The sequence below is a fragment of the Carassius carassius genome, chromosome 30, assembly GCF_963082965.1.
Source record: "Carassius carassius chromosome 30, fCarCar2.1, whole genome shotgun sequence".
NCBI lineage: Eukaryota > Metazoa > Chordata > Actinopteri > Cypriniformes > Cyprinidae > Carassius > Carassius carassius.
Window position 1 is genome coordinate 22,310,939 of NC_081784.1, and position 14,918 is coordinate 22,325,856.

General features: G+C 37.5%; 1 protein-coding gene across 1 annotated transcript; it reads right to left on the bottom strand.

Annotated features, from left to right (window-relative positions):
- Positions 1-1,879: 1,879 nt before the first annotated feature.
- On the bottom strand, positions 1,880-14,096 carry dhx57 (DEAH (Asp-Glu-Ala-Asp/His) box polypeptide 57). Its single transcript, XM_059518019.1, has 22 exons — positions 13,654-14,096; positions 13,290-13,499; positions 11,198-12,084; positions 10,920-11,113; positions 10,276-10,397; positions 9,996-10,194; positions 9,353-9,477; positions 9,148-9,281; positions 8,955-9,009; positions 8,653-8,867; positions 8,356-8,472; positions 8,151-8,247; positions 7,739-7,912; positions 7,444-7,644; positions 6,227-6,503; positions 6,055-6,150; positions 5,285-5,368; positions 5,053-5,190; positions 4,544-4,618; positions 4,335-4,469; positions 2,360-2,560; positions 1,880-2,288 (listed from the first exon to the last, which is right to left on the bottom strand). The coding sequence occupies exons 1-22, from the start codon at positions 14,046-14,048 to the stop codon at positions 2,145-2,147; spliced, it is 4,275 nt and encodes a 1,424-aa protein (XP_059374002.1). The 5' UTR covers positions 14,049-14,096; the 3' UTR covers positions 1,880-2,144.
- Between the last annotated feature and the right edge of the window lie 822 nt (positions 14,097-14,918).

The following is a 14,918-nucleotide window of genomic DNA, read 5'->3' on the forward strand; positions in this document are numbered from 1 at the left end:
AATAAAAGTCTTCAAATGTGTGTGGCACTGACCGTGCGACTTTATTCAGAGGGTCAGATACTTTCACCGAGAAAAAAAAAAAAAAACATGGTCTTTGGAATTCTTTGGAGAACACCGTCTTCATGTTTTTACACAAATTTGTGGAGAAAAAAATTAATAAAATAAAAATAAACAATAAGAAAGAAAGAAAACATTATAGTGATCTCAGACTTATGCTATTTTCCCTGAAATTTAATGAAATTAAATGACAGGAAACAAGAGGTTTGAAGATTTAAAGGAGGAACTCTCGGAGGCACAGCCTATCTAGGACTGGTCTATTTTTAGACGGACACATTTAAAATCCATTTGCATATGTTGCCCATTTTATAACAGGTCAGAATGTCACAAAATAATGCATTCATGAAAATAAAGAAATATTGACGAATGGATAGAAACTCAACAGGAAATGAACGAACAAAGCTTTTAGCAAATTACACGACTAAATTAAACAAAAAATAGCAACTTTATACAATACTTAGTGATTAATCGAATGTTAGTGTAGTTATTGTGAATTTCATTATAACTAGTATTCTAGATCAATATGATCAGATCTTCAGCTTGCTGCACTTATTGGTCCTCTTCAAATCCCACAAAAATTTCTAGATACGAATTACAAGACAGGAGATAAGTTATGATGGAATTCATTCTTTAAAAATAAAACGATGTTGTTTTGCAATGTCTGTTTTCAATATTGTTTTTATTCATGTGCAACGTGCATTTTTTAAATTAAAACTTTTATCCATTTTATAAGTTTATTGCATTTTAAAATCAACGTTTAAAGTTTAAACTAAAATGGTTCATGCATATTACAAAATCAGAGCAGCAGCACCAATGGGCCACATGTATTTCTGCGCAGTGCTGCTCCAATCCAGATGGTGGCAGTACAACAGCAGTAAACTCCAATGGGCGGTAACTTGTAGTTCATTAACTCAAGCTGTAGTCATTTGTACTTCCGTGTTGTAACTTTCATTACAGTGGTGGCGCTGTAAATCCTGTCGAGCATACGACTTGTTTCATGCATTAAATTTTGTGCAACATCCAGCGGATAAAACAATTCATTATTCAAGTTAGTCATAATGTTTATTTAACATTTCTAAGGATTTAATTTTAAAATTGAACGAACTGAATAAAACATCTTATAATTTATATTCTTTCATTTATAGTCTAGAACATATGAAGCATTTTGTTTGCACGTTTTAGTCAAAGACTTTGCTTCAAAAAGAAAGTCTGAGCCACTCCACTATATGTAATGTAGTATAGAAATGATCAGAGTCTGATTTTAAATATTATACTCGTATATTAAACAGCACTGAATGACGCAGCAGCTGTGCCAGCTACGGTAGAAAAGCCACTGAAAAAAAGTTAACTAATTGTCATCGAATCATCAAACCATAAATCAAAGCAAGCTTTAAAATAAGCTAAACAACAAAAATTCATAATATTTCTTCTTTTAATTCAACCTCTCAACAACCAAAATTCCTACAGTCTTGGAAAACCTCAGTTCGCTGATTAAAATGTATATATATATATATTTTTTTTATTATATATTTTGTTTAGGTGGATACTGTAATAGTGTTACCCAAAAAATGCAATCATGTAATGAGAAGCCGGTGACATTTTCAAAATTGCACAAATGATAGAAACACAACAGAATCACACAATTGTTATTTTTTTTATCACAAGTGCCTAAATATAATTGGGGGGAAAAATATTTTTTTTAAATAAGAAAATCCATGATTTTGAATCCAGTTAATTCATTTATTTTTTTACATACACTTCATTACGCATCTTTTGGCATTGGCATTTCATAGTAGTCCCACATTATAATAGAAGTTGATAATTCAAAACAAAATAATAGTGAATTTTATATTTGACACAATTCATACTCACAAAAATCTCATGCCATTTGTAATACTGCAGTAAAGCAGTCCAATATAGGCTCTGGGATTCAGGATATGTTTGTGTGAAATCACACATTGTCAAAATACATTTTATGCATTTGTATGAAAGATTTTTCAAGTGCCTCCACAAGGTTCAACAAAAATCTTCTACTGACAAGCTATAAGGCTGTTTTCAGGTGAACACCTTGTTGTGATGAATGTGTGTCACTGTGTGGAGATGATTGACACTATGGTGTGTATGATGCGAGATCCTCGAGGACAGCTGATCAGATCCATGCTGGGATTTCGGATCTTCTCCTCTAAGAGCTGATCCATCTCCCACCGCAGCTCTTTCACCAGCTCAGCCACCTACATAAACACAATCTGAAATCAAATACTGCCATAGCATGCTATAATATTCTAGTGCACGTCTGCTTTACCTCATGAGACGCAGCAGCAAATTTGATCCAGCCGTCGTCCAGAGAGATGATGAACTCTCCACGCTGCAGCTCCACGCTCACCTGCCCGCCACCGAACAGCACCATGGGATACACGCACACCATGCTGCAGTCACGGAGAAACACTCGACTCGTCTTCACCTTCTCATGGTACACCAGGTATGGGCTGTCATAGTGCCGCACCTACAGAGTGGAAGTTACACTCGATTTAAGACAATTCAAATGTATATATAATAACAGATATATGATAACATCCAATTTACAATAACAAAATCACAAATTTTATAGATAGATCGATATAATTTAAGAACTAAGTAAATGTAATTTTATGTGTTTTATTTTTATATAGAATTTTATTATATATGCTTGTATTGAATAAAACATTTTTATTATATTTAATTTATTAGATATTTTATATAATGATGTGTGTGTGTCTATATGTATATACTGTTAATTGTATATAATAAAAATACATGTAACTGAATAAATTAAAATAATGAAATAAAAAATTATAATCTGCACATTATATACAGTACACATGAATTTGTATACATACACATACACATACATATATATATATATATATATATATATATATATATATATGTGTGTGTGTGTGTGTATATATATATATATATATATATATACAGTACAGACCAAAAGTTTGGAAACATTACTATTTTTAATGTTTTTGAAAGAAGTTTCTTCTGCTCATCAAGCCTGCATTTATTTGATCAAAAATACAGAAAAAAATGTAATATTGTGATAAATTATTACATTTAATTTTAATTATTACAAATAATTGTTTTTAAATGTATTATACTTTAAATTATCATTTATTTCTGTGATGCAAAGCTGAATTTTTAGGATCATTATCACATGATCCTTTAGAAATCATTCTAATATGATGATTCATTATCAAAGTTGGAAACAGTTCTGCTGCTTAATATTTTTTCAGAACATGTGATACTTTTTTAGGATACTTTGATGAATAAAAAGTAAAAAAAAAAAAAAAAAAAAAAGCTATGTTTTTAAAATATAAATATTTTGTAATAACAATATACACTACTGGTCAGTAATTTGGGGTCAGTAATTTTTTTCTTTCTTTTTGTTTTTAAATAAAATCAATACTTTAATTCAGCAAGGATGTGTTAAATTGATAAAAAGTGATAGTAAAGAAAATATAGTATTAGAATATATATTATTAGAATTTTTTTTATTTTGAATAAATGCAGTTCTTTTTAACCTTTTATTCATCAAATATATTAGACAGCAGAACTGTTTCCAACACTCATAATAAATCAGAATATTAGAATGATTTCTAAATGATCATGTGATAGACCGGATGTTACATGTGACACTGAAGGCTGGAGTAATGATGCTGAAAATTCAGCTTTGCATCACAGGAATAAATTATTTTTTTAAAGTATATTCAAATAGAAAACTATTATTTTAAGTTGTAATAATATTTCACAATATTACTGTTTTTTTCTGCATTTTTGATCAAATAAATGCAGGCTTGATGAGCAGAAGAAACTTCTTTCAAAAACATCAAAAATAGTAATGTTTCCAAACTTTTGGTCTGTACTGTATAAATATATATATATATACACACACATACATACATATGTAAATATATCTATCTATCTATGTCTGTCTGTCTATCTATCTGCACCCAATTTTATTACAGAAAATACTACATTTTTAAATATATTTAATATTATATTAAATTTCTCTGCCTCTAAAACAAACTTACAAATAATGTAATACAGACAGGTCTTATATAAATTATGATATAATATATAAATAATATTACTGATAATAGTGCAGTCTAAAAACGCCCGCTTTTCCCAATCTAATTGACTAAATCCAGCCCTGAAAACAGTGTTTCAGCAGAAAATGCTTGATTTTTCAGATGCTATGTTCAGAGCAGATGTAGTTTAGATGAGATAGTTACAGAGTAGTTGACAGATGAGGGGTGTATGTGGACGGCTCCATCACTCTTGGTCATGAAGCGCAGTTCCTCTGCTTTAGGCTGCATCTTCATAGCTCCTTTACTAGTGAGCTTGTACTTCCCCTGAGGAGATCTCACCTAAACAAAACACTGCCTGCTTTACACACAGTCACATTAAACATCTTACACATCAGAGACATGTGTGCACTGACCTGGACTACATTAGGGTAGAGAGCTGCACACAGCATGGCTGACATCAGCTTGGTGTTATCAGAGTTCAGGTTGGCCTGTGAGGTGCAGAAAAACACTGCTGGTTGTGAGTTCACACTAATGGTTTTTATCATTATTTTTACCTACAATATTTAAATATCTTGTATAGATTTTACCCAACAGTCTAAATATGACATATAGTGTCAAAAAGCATTCACTGTCTGGAAGAGATGCAATAAAACATCTTCCAAATAGTTCTGAAAACAGCACAATTACCAAACTGATATTAATCAAGAGATGATCACTAGAATGTTAAAACAAATGCACCATTTTAGTGAAATAATGTAAAATATTTGTATATTTTAATTTCAATTTTGAAACCGGTTTTCAAAGCGGTCTCTGCCACCAGTCAGAAATTTATGAAAACACTTAAATCAATCAAAATCTATTAGAAATGCATGGACATCTTTCAGTTCTGTAGTTCTTGTCTCTGTACTCAAGAATCGGTTACCTCATAACCTGTGGCCTCCAGCACCCCGTCACTTCCTTTCGAGCTCATTTTTTCAATGACCCTGGCCTTCAGTCCATCCTTCACAAAGCCAATGTCGGACAGGAGCTCTGCAAACTGCCTTTTAAGACATGCTATCTCCTGAAAGAACACACACACACACGACACAGAGTAGTTACCCAAGCATGCCAAAATGATTGACGTTAACACTGAGCCAATCAGAGTCCAGTCTCACCTGTAAGCCCCGACTCGAGAGGAAGTTCTCTCTGCAGTACTGGTAACCTGCCTTACCTTCGCTCTGTGCTGCATTACACCAGCCCTGAGCAAACAAATCTGTTTATATCATGATTATATATTAACCAGCGTATTACACACACATGAATATGCACCCAATAATCAACAAGGCTCAGATCTTAATGGGTTATTATAAGAAATGTGTAAAGAATATGATCAGATGGAGATCAGTTTATTGACAATACTGATTATTTTCATGACTGGTCATGAAATTAGAACTGGCTGATAAAAGTGTCTTATGGTCTAATCAACGAAAGATGTTACAAAAAACTACTGATAGCATTGTCAACAGAAAATAAAATTCACTGGAATGTTGTCAGTATGTTCACATAATCTGTAAATATTGTGTAAAATAATGTTTCTTGAGCAGCAAATCAGCATATTAGAATTTATGTATTGTTAATGTATTGTTTTACAACTGGAAACAATACGTATGATGTTATCAGCGTAATAAAGCCAATGGGGGAAAAAAAATAAAAAAAATCCAAATAATGATTTTGATATGCAGGTGTAAACAGAATGAGATGCTGAAGTCTGTGAATGGAATAAAAAATGCCATTCAAATGGAGTACAATACAACTTTATTGTAAGCTAAAAGCACAAATGTATATATATATATGAAAAAAACATCACATTATCAATTGTATGATCATAGTCACATTCTCAATTGCATACCCTTTAGTCATTAGTTTGATCAGAGCCTGGACTGACCTTGTACGCCTGCAGCAAAGCTAGATGGTCACTGTTCGCCAGAGAGAAGCCCAGCTTCTTCTCATTGGCTTCCTCTCGTTTATCCCAGGGAGACACCTGTGAGCATGACAAGACATCAGGTAACACAGTACAGCGCTGGAGTGGGATCTTCTACATGTGGCTGCTGACTTACGAATGGACTCTTGAAGGCCAGGCTGGCGGCGATGGTGAGGGCAGGGTCCAGGCAGCGGAAGATGGCTCCCAGCAGCATGAGTTTACCGATGCGCACGTCCACAGGCAGACAGGCCAAATGCCAACCGAGGGGCGTCAGAGACTCCTTGTCTGTCAGGGCACCCAGGGCACACAGGCGCTGTTTAGCGGCCTCCAGACTGCCCACCTCAGGCGGCTCAATAAGCTGAGAGAAAACTGACTCCAGAGGACGCTCTGCAAACACCTCCAACACCTTAACCCTGGAAGACATGAACAGAAATGGGTTCAAGTTTAAACTATTAAGATCTAAACCAGTCATACTTGGGTTTCACATGAAGTTTACTTGTATTAAAGGAATAGTTCACTTGAAATTTAAAATTGCTAAAAGGCCATCAAAGATGTAGATGAGTTTGTTTGTTCATGGGAACAGATTTGAAGAAAAATAGCGCATTACATCACTTCCTCACCACTGGAGTGAATGGGTGCCGTCAGAATGAGAGTCAAAACAGCTGATAAAAACATCTCAATAATCCACACCACTCCTGTCCATCAAATAAATGTCTTGTGAAGTCAAAAGCTGCATGTTTGTAAGAAACAAATCCACCATTAAGTTATATTTAACATTCATTTTACATACATTTATCCATACTATTGCTTTCTTCAGTAAAAACGCTGTCCCGTCTGAATCAGGAGAGGAATGTGCACAGATCAAGCGCCGTTTACAAGCAAAAAACCGTCCAACAAACAAATACATTGGTGAATTATTATATAAGAGAACAACAGTGGATGGATTTTGTCACTGGAGGAAACGTTATTATGAATTATGGACTCATATTTTGAACAGAGGCGATGGTTTTAAGTCTTAGTGATGGATTTGTTTATTATAACACAGTTTTTTTCTTCACAAGACATTATTTGATGGACTGGAGTGGTGTGGATTACTTGTGGATTATTGTGATGTTTTTATCAGCTGTCTGGACTCTTATTCTGACGGCACCCATTCACTGAGTGATGTAATGCTAAATTTCTCCAAATCGGTTCCCGTGAACAAACTAATTCGTCTGCATCCTGGATGTCCTGAGGCTAAGTACATTTTCAGCAAATGTTAATTTTTGGGTGACCTTGGGTGAACCTTTAATTAAAGTGTTTTATTGTAAAAGCATGTGTTTTTTGTGATTCGTTTCCTTTTGAGGTGGTTACCTTAGACAGAGCTGCTCCAGAGGAACTCTCTGGATCTCAGGCAGCTGCTGTTGGCTCAGGTGGTGTGTGAAGCGATGGCTCGTAAACAGATGGAAGCTGACACCTGACGCCACACGACCGGCACGGCCTTTTCTCTGAAGAGCGTTGGCACGAGACACCCACACGTCCTCTAGACTCTCCATACTGCGACTGGCATCGTACCTAACACATGCACAAACATATGATACTGCATCCAAAACCAGAAAGAACAGTCAATGTTATCCAAGAAAAATAAACATCTAGATCTGTCTCAAACCTCTTCTCTTTCATCCGGCCAGAGTCTATGACATACACCACATCGTCAATGGTGACAGAGGTTTCAGCGATGTTGGTGGAGATGATGATTTTGGTCACACCCTCAGGGGGCCGGTTAAAGACCGCCTGCTGCTCCTCATTGGACAGGGTTGAGTGTAGAGGATACACTACACACCTAAAAAAAAAAAAAAATGTACACACACTCATCATCCACTTTTTACAGGTTAACCAGAACATGTCACAACACATTTCATTATTAATGTTACTTCTATATATTAACATACATTACCTTTCAATAGTTAAAAGGAAATTGTTTTTTATAGCATTATTAAATCTCCACACTATTATTTTTGATCAATCTAAAGCATTCTTGTTAAACAAAAGTACAGCAATAACCCATTAGAACAATCTACCTGTTTGCTCTTCTATTATTGAACATCCTGTTCGACTGGAGCTGCTCATATAATTGCTTTATTTCAGCAAGTCCTGGTAGGAAGACCAAAACAGCACCTGTGCATTCACACACACACACACGGTCCATCACTGTGACTTATTTTAACCTTACGAAGAAGATTATTTGAACAGGGATCTAGTGCAGGGGTTTATGGTGCTCTTTACCTGCTGGGTAGCTGTGGTCTCCATCAACAATCCACTCCAACAGACCCTCCACAAGGTCCATGTTGATTTTATCAAGATCCATAGCAGCTAATGTTTTCACTACAGACTTTGAGCAATCTTGACAAGAGATGCACAAAGATATACACATTTCAGGCTGTTTTGTCAAATTACACAAAGATCTAATATAAAGAAATGATTTAAGTAGTAGGCTGTAATTTGTACAATCACTAAAAACAGAGAACACACAAAAAAAAAATAAGCACAGGAAATGAAGAGAAAATCGATTTGTGTTCTTACTGGAATATCGGACGGTGAGCTCCTGTTGACTGAGCTGTTGATCAGGGATGCTGTCTTTGACCGAATCCTTTTTCATGAAGGACGTACAGGACCAGCCACGATCCTCATCAAAGTCTTTAACAGGAGCCCGTCCCTTCCCAGTCATGCCACCCTGAGCGGAGGGACGAGTTTGCTTTGTGGAGCGCCGGTATGGACTACCATCTTCAATTACATACCTTAACAACCAAACGGGTTGCATGGTGAAGACTTTCTTTTTATTATTGTGTGAAGAATACAACATAATCATAGATGAGTCAAAATACCTGGTCTTAGCAATAGCATCTTCAAGGAAGAACTGCTCCACTGGAAATGTGCGTCCTTCAGATAAAGAAAGTCCATTTCGAAAAGTAAGTATGAAATGTGTTATGGATTAAATATTAAGGTTGCATCTTCTTCATGATCAATAACCGTGAATGTTTCATGATCTAATCTAAGCTCAGAAATGGGATGGAGGACCTGGTATATGGATGCTGGGGCAGTCGTTGAAGTACTGGGAGAAGAGCTCGGCATTCAGGGTTGCACTCATCATAATTATTTTCAGATCCGTTCTTTTCGCGATCAGATCCTTCAGAACCAGCAGCAGGAAGTCACTGTGAGACAGGAGTCGTGTTACCGTCAGACCCAGGATGTGTTGTTAGGTGTACGATTGCGTTCCACAAACCTCTCTTCTGTCCGTTCGTGGACCTCATCCACGATAACATGTGTGATGTCGCTGAGCTCGGAGTCGCCCTCTAACCTGCGCAAAAGGACGCCGGTGGTGCAGAACATCAGCCTGGTGCTGGAGGACTGGACACAAGACAACATATACACACATTCATCCGTTTTTCAGCAAGAATGCATTCAATTGTTTAAAAGTGACAGTTGGAAGAAATGTTTCTTAGCAGCAAATCAGCATATTTTAATGATTTCTAAAGGATCATGTGACACTGAAGGCTGGAGTAAAGATGAAACATTTCATGCAAGAACTAAAATAATGACGTTTTAGTTAAATTAAATCAAATTAATTGTATGCATTTAGCAGACGCTTTTATCCAAAGCGACTTATAGTGCATTCAGACTAACATGTGTTCCCTGGGAATTGAACCCACAACCTTGCGCTTCTAACACAATGCTCTACCACTGAGCCACAGAAACACAGGAAATTTTGTTAAATCACATTTATAGTTATATCATATCTAATAGTAGCTGTAATTCAACAAAAGATAATCAAATAATGATTAAAATTAAACTGAGAATATATCATAGATATTTGACGTATCACTCAGCCTAGAGTAAATGTGGTTGGTTTGTAGAAACGGTGTTACCCTGACGGTCTCCAGACGGATCTGGTAGCCTGTGGAGTGACCCAGGGCTTCGGCTCGTTCCTGGGCCACTCGGGTCGCCACAGCGATGGCAGAGATTCGCCGTGGCTGAGTGCAAATAATATTGGGCACTTTATCCTGCCGTCCAGTCCGAAGGAAACGATCCAGGATAAACTGAGGGATCTGAGTGGTTTTCCCGCATCTGAAGTCACATGAATTCAGACATGAAGAGATGTCAAGAAACTGGTTAGCAGAAGCTAAATGCTGCAGCTCCCAGTCTTACCCAGTCATCCCACTGATGACGAGAACCTGGTTCTTATTCAAGCAATCCAATATGGCCTCCCTCTTCAGGAATGCAGGTAGCTTCTGCCTCTGCTCCTGCATCGATATGTAGCGCCTCGACGACTGAGAGAGAACACAATAAATTTTAACAATATCCTGACTGCTCTCTTCTGTATAATGAAAGTAAATGGAAACAGGGTGCTGTCAAGTTTCAAACCAAATCACTCCAAAAGTGCTCTATGATGAGATTTTGTCACGAGAAATGAGGGAACCAATGAAGTTTGTAATCATTAACATCAACCCTGACGCAATTTGTTAATAGGCAATATATTGGATTTAAAACTACAGTAGAGGACAAGACTTTCAGTGAATAACACGATCATTTCAGTTCTAAAACCTGGAAACAAGGTAGATTTAAGCACTTCGTTGTCCTGAAGTCAGAAGGTTTTATGAACGGGTTACTGCTTAAATGCAATATATAAGATAAGCAGGGTGATGTTCACTTCCAGTCTGGCCTACAACAATAGATCACTGCAGCACTCTGTACAGGTTTGAAATGATATGAGGATAAGAAAAGACAGGAAAATCTTCATACTATATTACACCAAAAACAGTCCCACACTCATCCAAGCCCGGGAGTGTTACCTGCTTCTTCTTGAACTCTCCGCAGAGCTTCTTGTTCTCTTGCAGTATCTGCTCAGTTTTGATCTCGCTCTTCTTCACCATCCTCTTCCTCAAGTTCACATAGCTCTCATTTTCCACTGGGATACATTCCTCCTCATCTTCATCATCACTATCTTCTTGTTCATCATCAATATCCTGTCTTCGGTATGACGCATCTGATTGAACACACAAATGTAAATGATGACACAAGTTTCATTTTTTGGCTGAAGTTTTCAGTTTTGAGACGCCCAATCCCTTACCTTCCTTTTGTCCCACTCTGTGGTTTGTGCTCTCGGTGGTGTTGTTTGAGCGATCTCTAGTTGCTTTATCAGTCGTAATGCTGTTGGCTAGTGTGTTCCTACTGCTCTGACTCCTGGCTGGAGTGATGGTGGGTGGAGTCAGAACAGGGGGCGGAGCACTGTACTTGTGATGAGCAGCAGACAGCAGCTCTCTGGCAGGTCCGTCCTCCTCCAGACAGGAAATGAGGGTGTAGACCACCGGCTCTCCTTCCCGCGCAGCACTTAGTGACTGATCGAACAGGTTCTCTGTGACACTGAGGCGTCCCGCGCCAGAGAGCGATTCATTGGTGCTACTGAAGGCCACGAGCGGAGCTTGAAAAGGATATAAACTACCTGGTTGGAAACGAATCTCCAGCTGGTAAACGGGAGCTTCTGTGCTGCTAAACCCTGGTTGACTTCCCTTGCAAAAATCTCTAGGAGAGCTCGGTTCATGAGTTTGGTGCTTGAACTTGCAGCGGTTTCCAAACTTACAACCTGCCCCCTTCAGGTAAAACTTACAAACCTGATTGGATCCTAACTGCTTTTTACAATTGGAAGAGTCTGAAATTTTGTTGCGACTTTCATCCAACCACAGCAGGTCGAGCTGAATAGTCCAAACACGACTGCTGATGCGCTCACGGAAGCGATCCCCATAGATTGCGGTCAAAGCGAGGGCCTCTTCCTGTCGCAGAGCTACACATTCCTCTGGAGAAGGGAGCTCGGATGTTTGGGGTCTGAGGGCGCCGGAGCCAAAACGTTCTGTGAACATCTGGGATAGGAGGAGCTCTAATGTCGCTCCAACCTCACCTCGTCCACTTTCTTCTCCAGCCTCCAAAGCTTGTCGACAGCGCTCACGATCAAACCCGTATCTGCAACGTGGGAACCACGGAGTTACTAAAACAGTGCACGGAGTTAACAAACGGATTCAGTACTTTATAAAGTATGCTTAAAAGTACACCTCATCTACCACCCAGGCATTAACAATCTGCATGTTATGCTATAATACACTGGAATTATATTTTTAACAGGAAAAAGTAAAAGCTCATTTGCATTAGAAAACAATTTTATGGTGAAAAAACATTCTCAAAAATGAAACGTATTTAAATATTAAATATAGTCATGTTTCTTGTCATTTTTGTTATCAGTAATGTACATTAGGGAGTTTTGTGTTATTTTTCTGTTAATTTATTTATTACTTACAAACACTTTTATTGCTTATTAATCATACAGTGATTTTTTTTAATGTAAAACACTGTGAAATGTATGGTTATTGCAAGCAAAAACTAGGAATTACTGTATAATTCACAGTGAAAAAAAGGCATTCCCAGAAGTCCCTGCATGTACACGACACATCATATGATTATATTTTTAATAAATAATTTGATCATCTCGTAAATTGAAACTAGGATATTTTGCTTCTACAGTTTTTGTTATTTTTACAGCTATATTACAGAAGCAATCATTACAGTTATTAACTTTAAGATGAAAATCTATAAATGGCCTAATATTGCATTATATGTGATTTTACTATACAATACTCTCAAATTTATGGTTACTGCAAGTAAAAACTAATGAATTACCGTATAATTTATGGTATAATTTATGGTCCCTTAGTGACATCACATATGAATAGATTTTATTTAAACAGTTTTGCTTCTGTTTTTTGCTAACACTATTTTACATTCAGATGTTTTGAGTGACATTTCATTATTTAGTGAATGTTTATTGCATTACTTAAGAGTCGTGTGTTAATGGTGTTTTTTGTGTTTTGGGTATGACCCTGTGCATTGGCCAATGTTTTAGACAGGCCACTTACAATAAACCTGGATTCATCACATGCAGAACCTGCATTAAAATGGTGAGTACAAGTACATTTTAGGGTAAAAATCTAATTTTAGTAGTTCAAGTACAGTGATTTATCAACATTACATAAGTAAATAGAGTTTCATCACATTTTTGGTGGATTTCTGAAAACCACAGCTGTTGTATTTTTATAGTAAATTTAACCGATATGTTTTCCCACTACAGTGATCTTGAAACGGAGGTAGTGATGCCTGTTTTAGTCAAAGTGTACCTGCAAAGAGTGCCCAGAGCAAACAGGGAGATCACCGGCTCCGGCTTCGAGTGCTTCTCCTCGACCGGCTCCTCCATCCAGTCGTCACTCTCTGCACATTCTATTCCGTCATCATGGGTTTGCCAGAACTGACCTTCCTCACGACGGTCCAGCTCATCAAACTCCTCTTCCTCGTCCTCTTCCTCCTCACCACCCTCATAGTCAGAACCGCTGCATGACAATATTCAATTATTACACACCGAACGAACACTAAACCAAACAAAACTACTGCTTAAAGTGCAACACAAGGGGTTAAGAGGTTAAAACCACTGTGGAGAAAACGAACAGAGGGAACATTTAGTGTGAGGCCAAGTGTCAAGTTCACCTGTTTGGTGTCTGATGGTCGTGGCTCTGAAGCTCCCGCAGCAGCTCTTTGACCTGTAGTCTGTTCGCGGACGTCATGTGTATCTTCTGCAGGGGCAGCTGCACCTGCTCGGGTTTAAATCTGGATCTCTTGTCCTCCTCGTCATGTTTTCTGGGCAGTGCCTGAGATCTTCCTCTGCCGGATCCTCCACGAGCCCCTCGGACACCTCTTTGACCTCTAGATAAGGGAGGCTTGAAGGACTGACTGGGACCCAAGTCCAGGCTGAAATCATCTTCATCATCCCAACCTCCACTAGCAGCTTTCCTGTTTCCTCCACCTCCTCCTCCACCTCTTCCTCTGGGTTTATTGAACCGTCCTCCACCCCGATTGGGTTTGCTTCTCCTCCTTCCACTCATCAGTTCAGCTCCCTTTTAGTGCGTTTCCTTTCAATTGAGACATACTTGAGCAAATACACTTATCCTGAAAACCATTAATTGCATCTACAAACAAGCTAATATAATCATTTCATATATATTTGTTAATTTATATTTAAGAATGGCATTTTATTTGTAAGGATTATAAGCATAAATCAACCATTTAAATATGGAAACACGGTAACCAGACATGAATCAGTGTACTAGCTACGTTATGTTTAGACGAGGTGGTTAAGAAAAACAATAGTGTTATTTGGCTATGACAGCAACTCACAAATCATACCAATCATCGAGCCGACTTTCAAATTAATTTGAAGTTTAGAGAATCTCTCGTTGTACAGTTACAGCTTTTACATCCGAATGGAGATTCAGATTGTAACCGGCCGCAAGCAAGAGTTTCAACAGGAAACGTGATACAGTTTTCAAAATAAAAGTCACGCGTGGAACAAAATAAAAGCTTACGCTCTTCGGGCGAACAGTTTTATACTCTAATTTCATCTGGTTTGCGTTTAAAAAAAAATTATGTATATATATATATATATATATTATTGAAACTAGCTTTAAGCTGTATCATGTTAAGTCCTGCTTTAAAAAGGACATAATAATGAATCAGCACAAAACAATAAAACATCAATAAATAGGTTCAGGGGTCTATAAAAAAATAATTATACCACATAACAAATGAGCACAGGGAGTTCAGTGTTTTGCTTAAATGCTAATTTCCAGTGTCCTAATAATACTGGCAAACACTGCTAGCATCGCTCCATCTGACTTCACTATTTGTAATGGTCCAATTACACAAGATAGACAGTTCAGAACAAGCTCTTACAGAAAAGAGGTTGCCGAGTTCCC

What these genes read in the sequence shown, in the direction of transcription:
- dhx57 (XM_059518019.1), bottom strand. Translation starts at nt 14,048, where the DNA reads ATGAGTGGAAGGAGGAGAAGCAAACCCAATCGGGGTGGAGGACGGTTC. An exon ending in GCTCTGGGCACTCTTTGCAG is followed by an intron (nt 12,085 to 13,289) that starts GTACACTTTGAC and finishes CCCACGTTGCAG; the next exon opens with ATACGGGTTTGATCGTGAGC. An exon ending in GGCCGGATGAAAGAGAAGAG is followed by an intron (nt 7,645 to 7,738) that starts GTTTGAGACAGA and finishes TGCATGTGTTAG; the next exon opens with GTACGATGCCAGTCGCAGTA.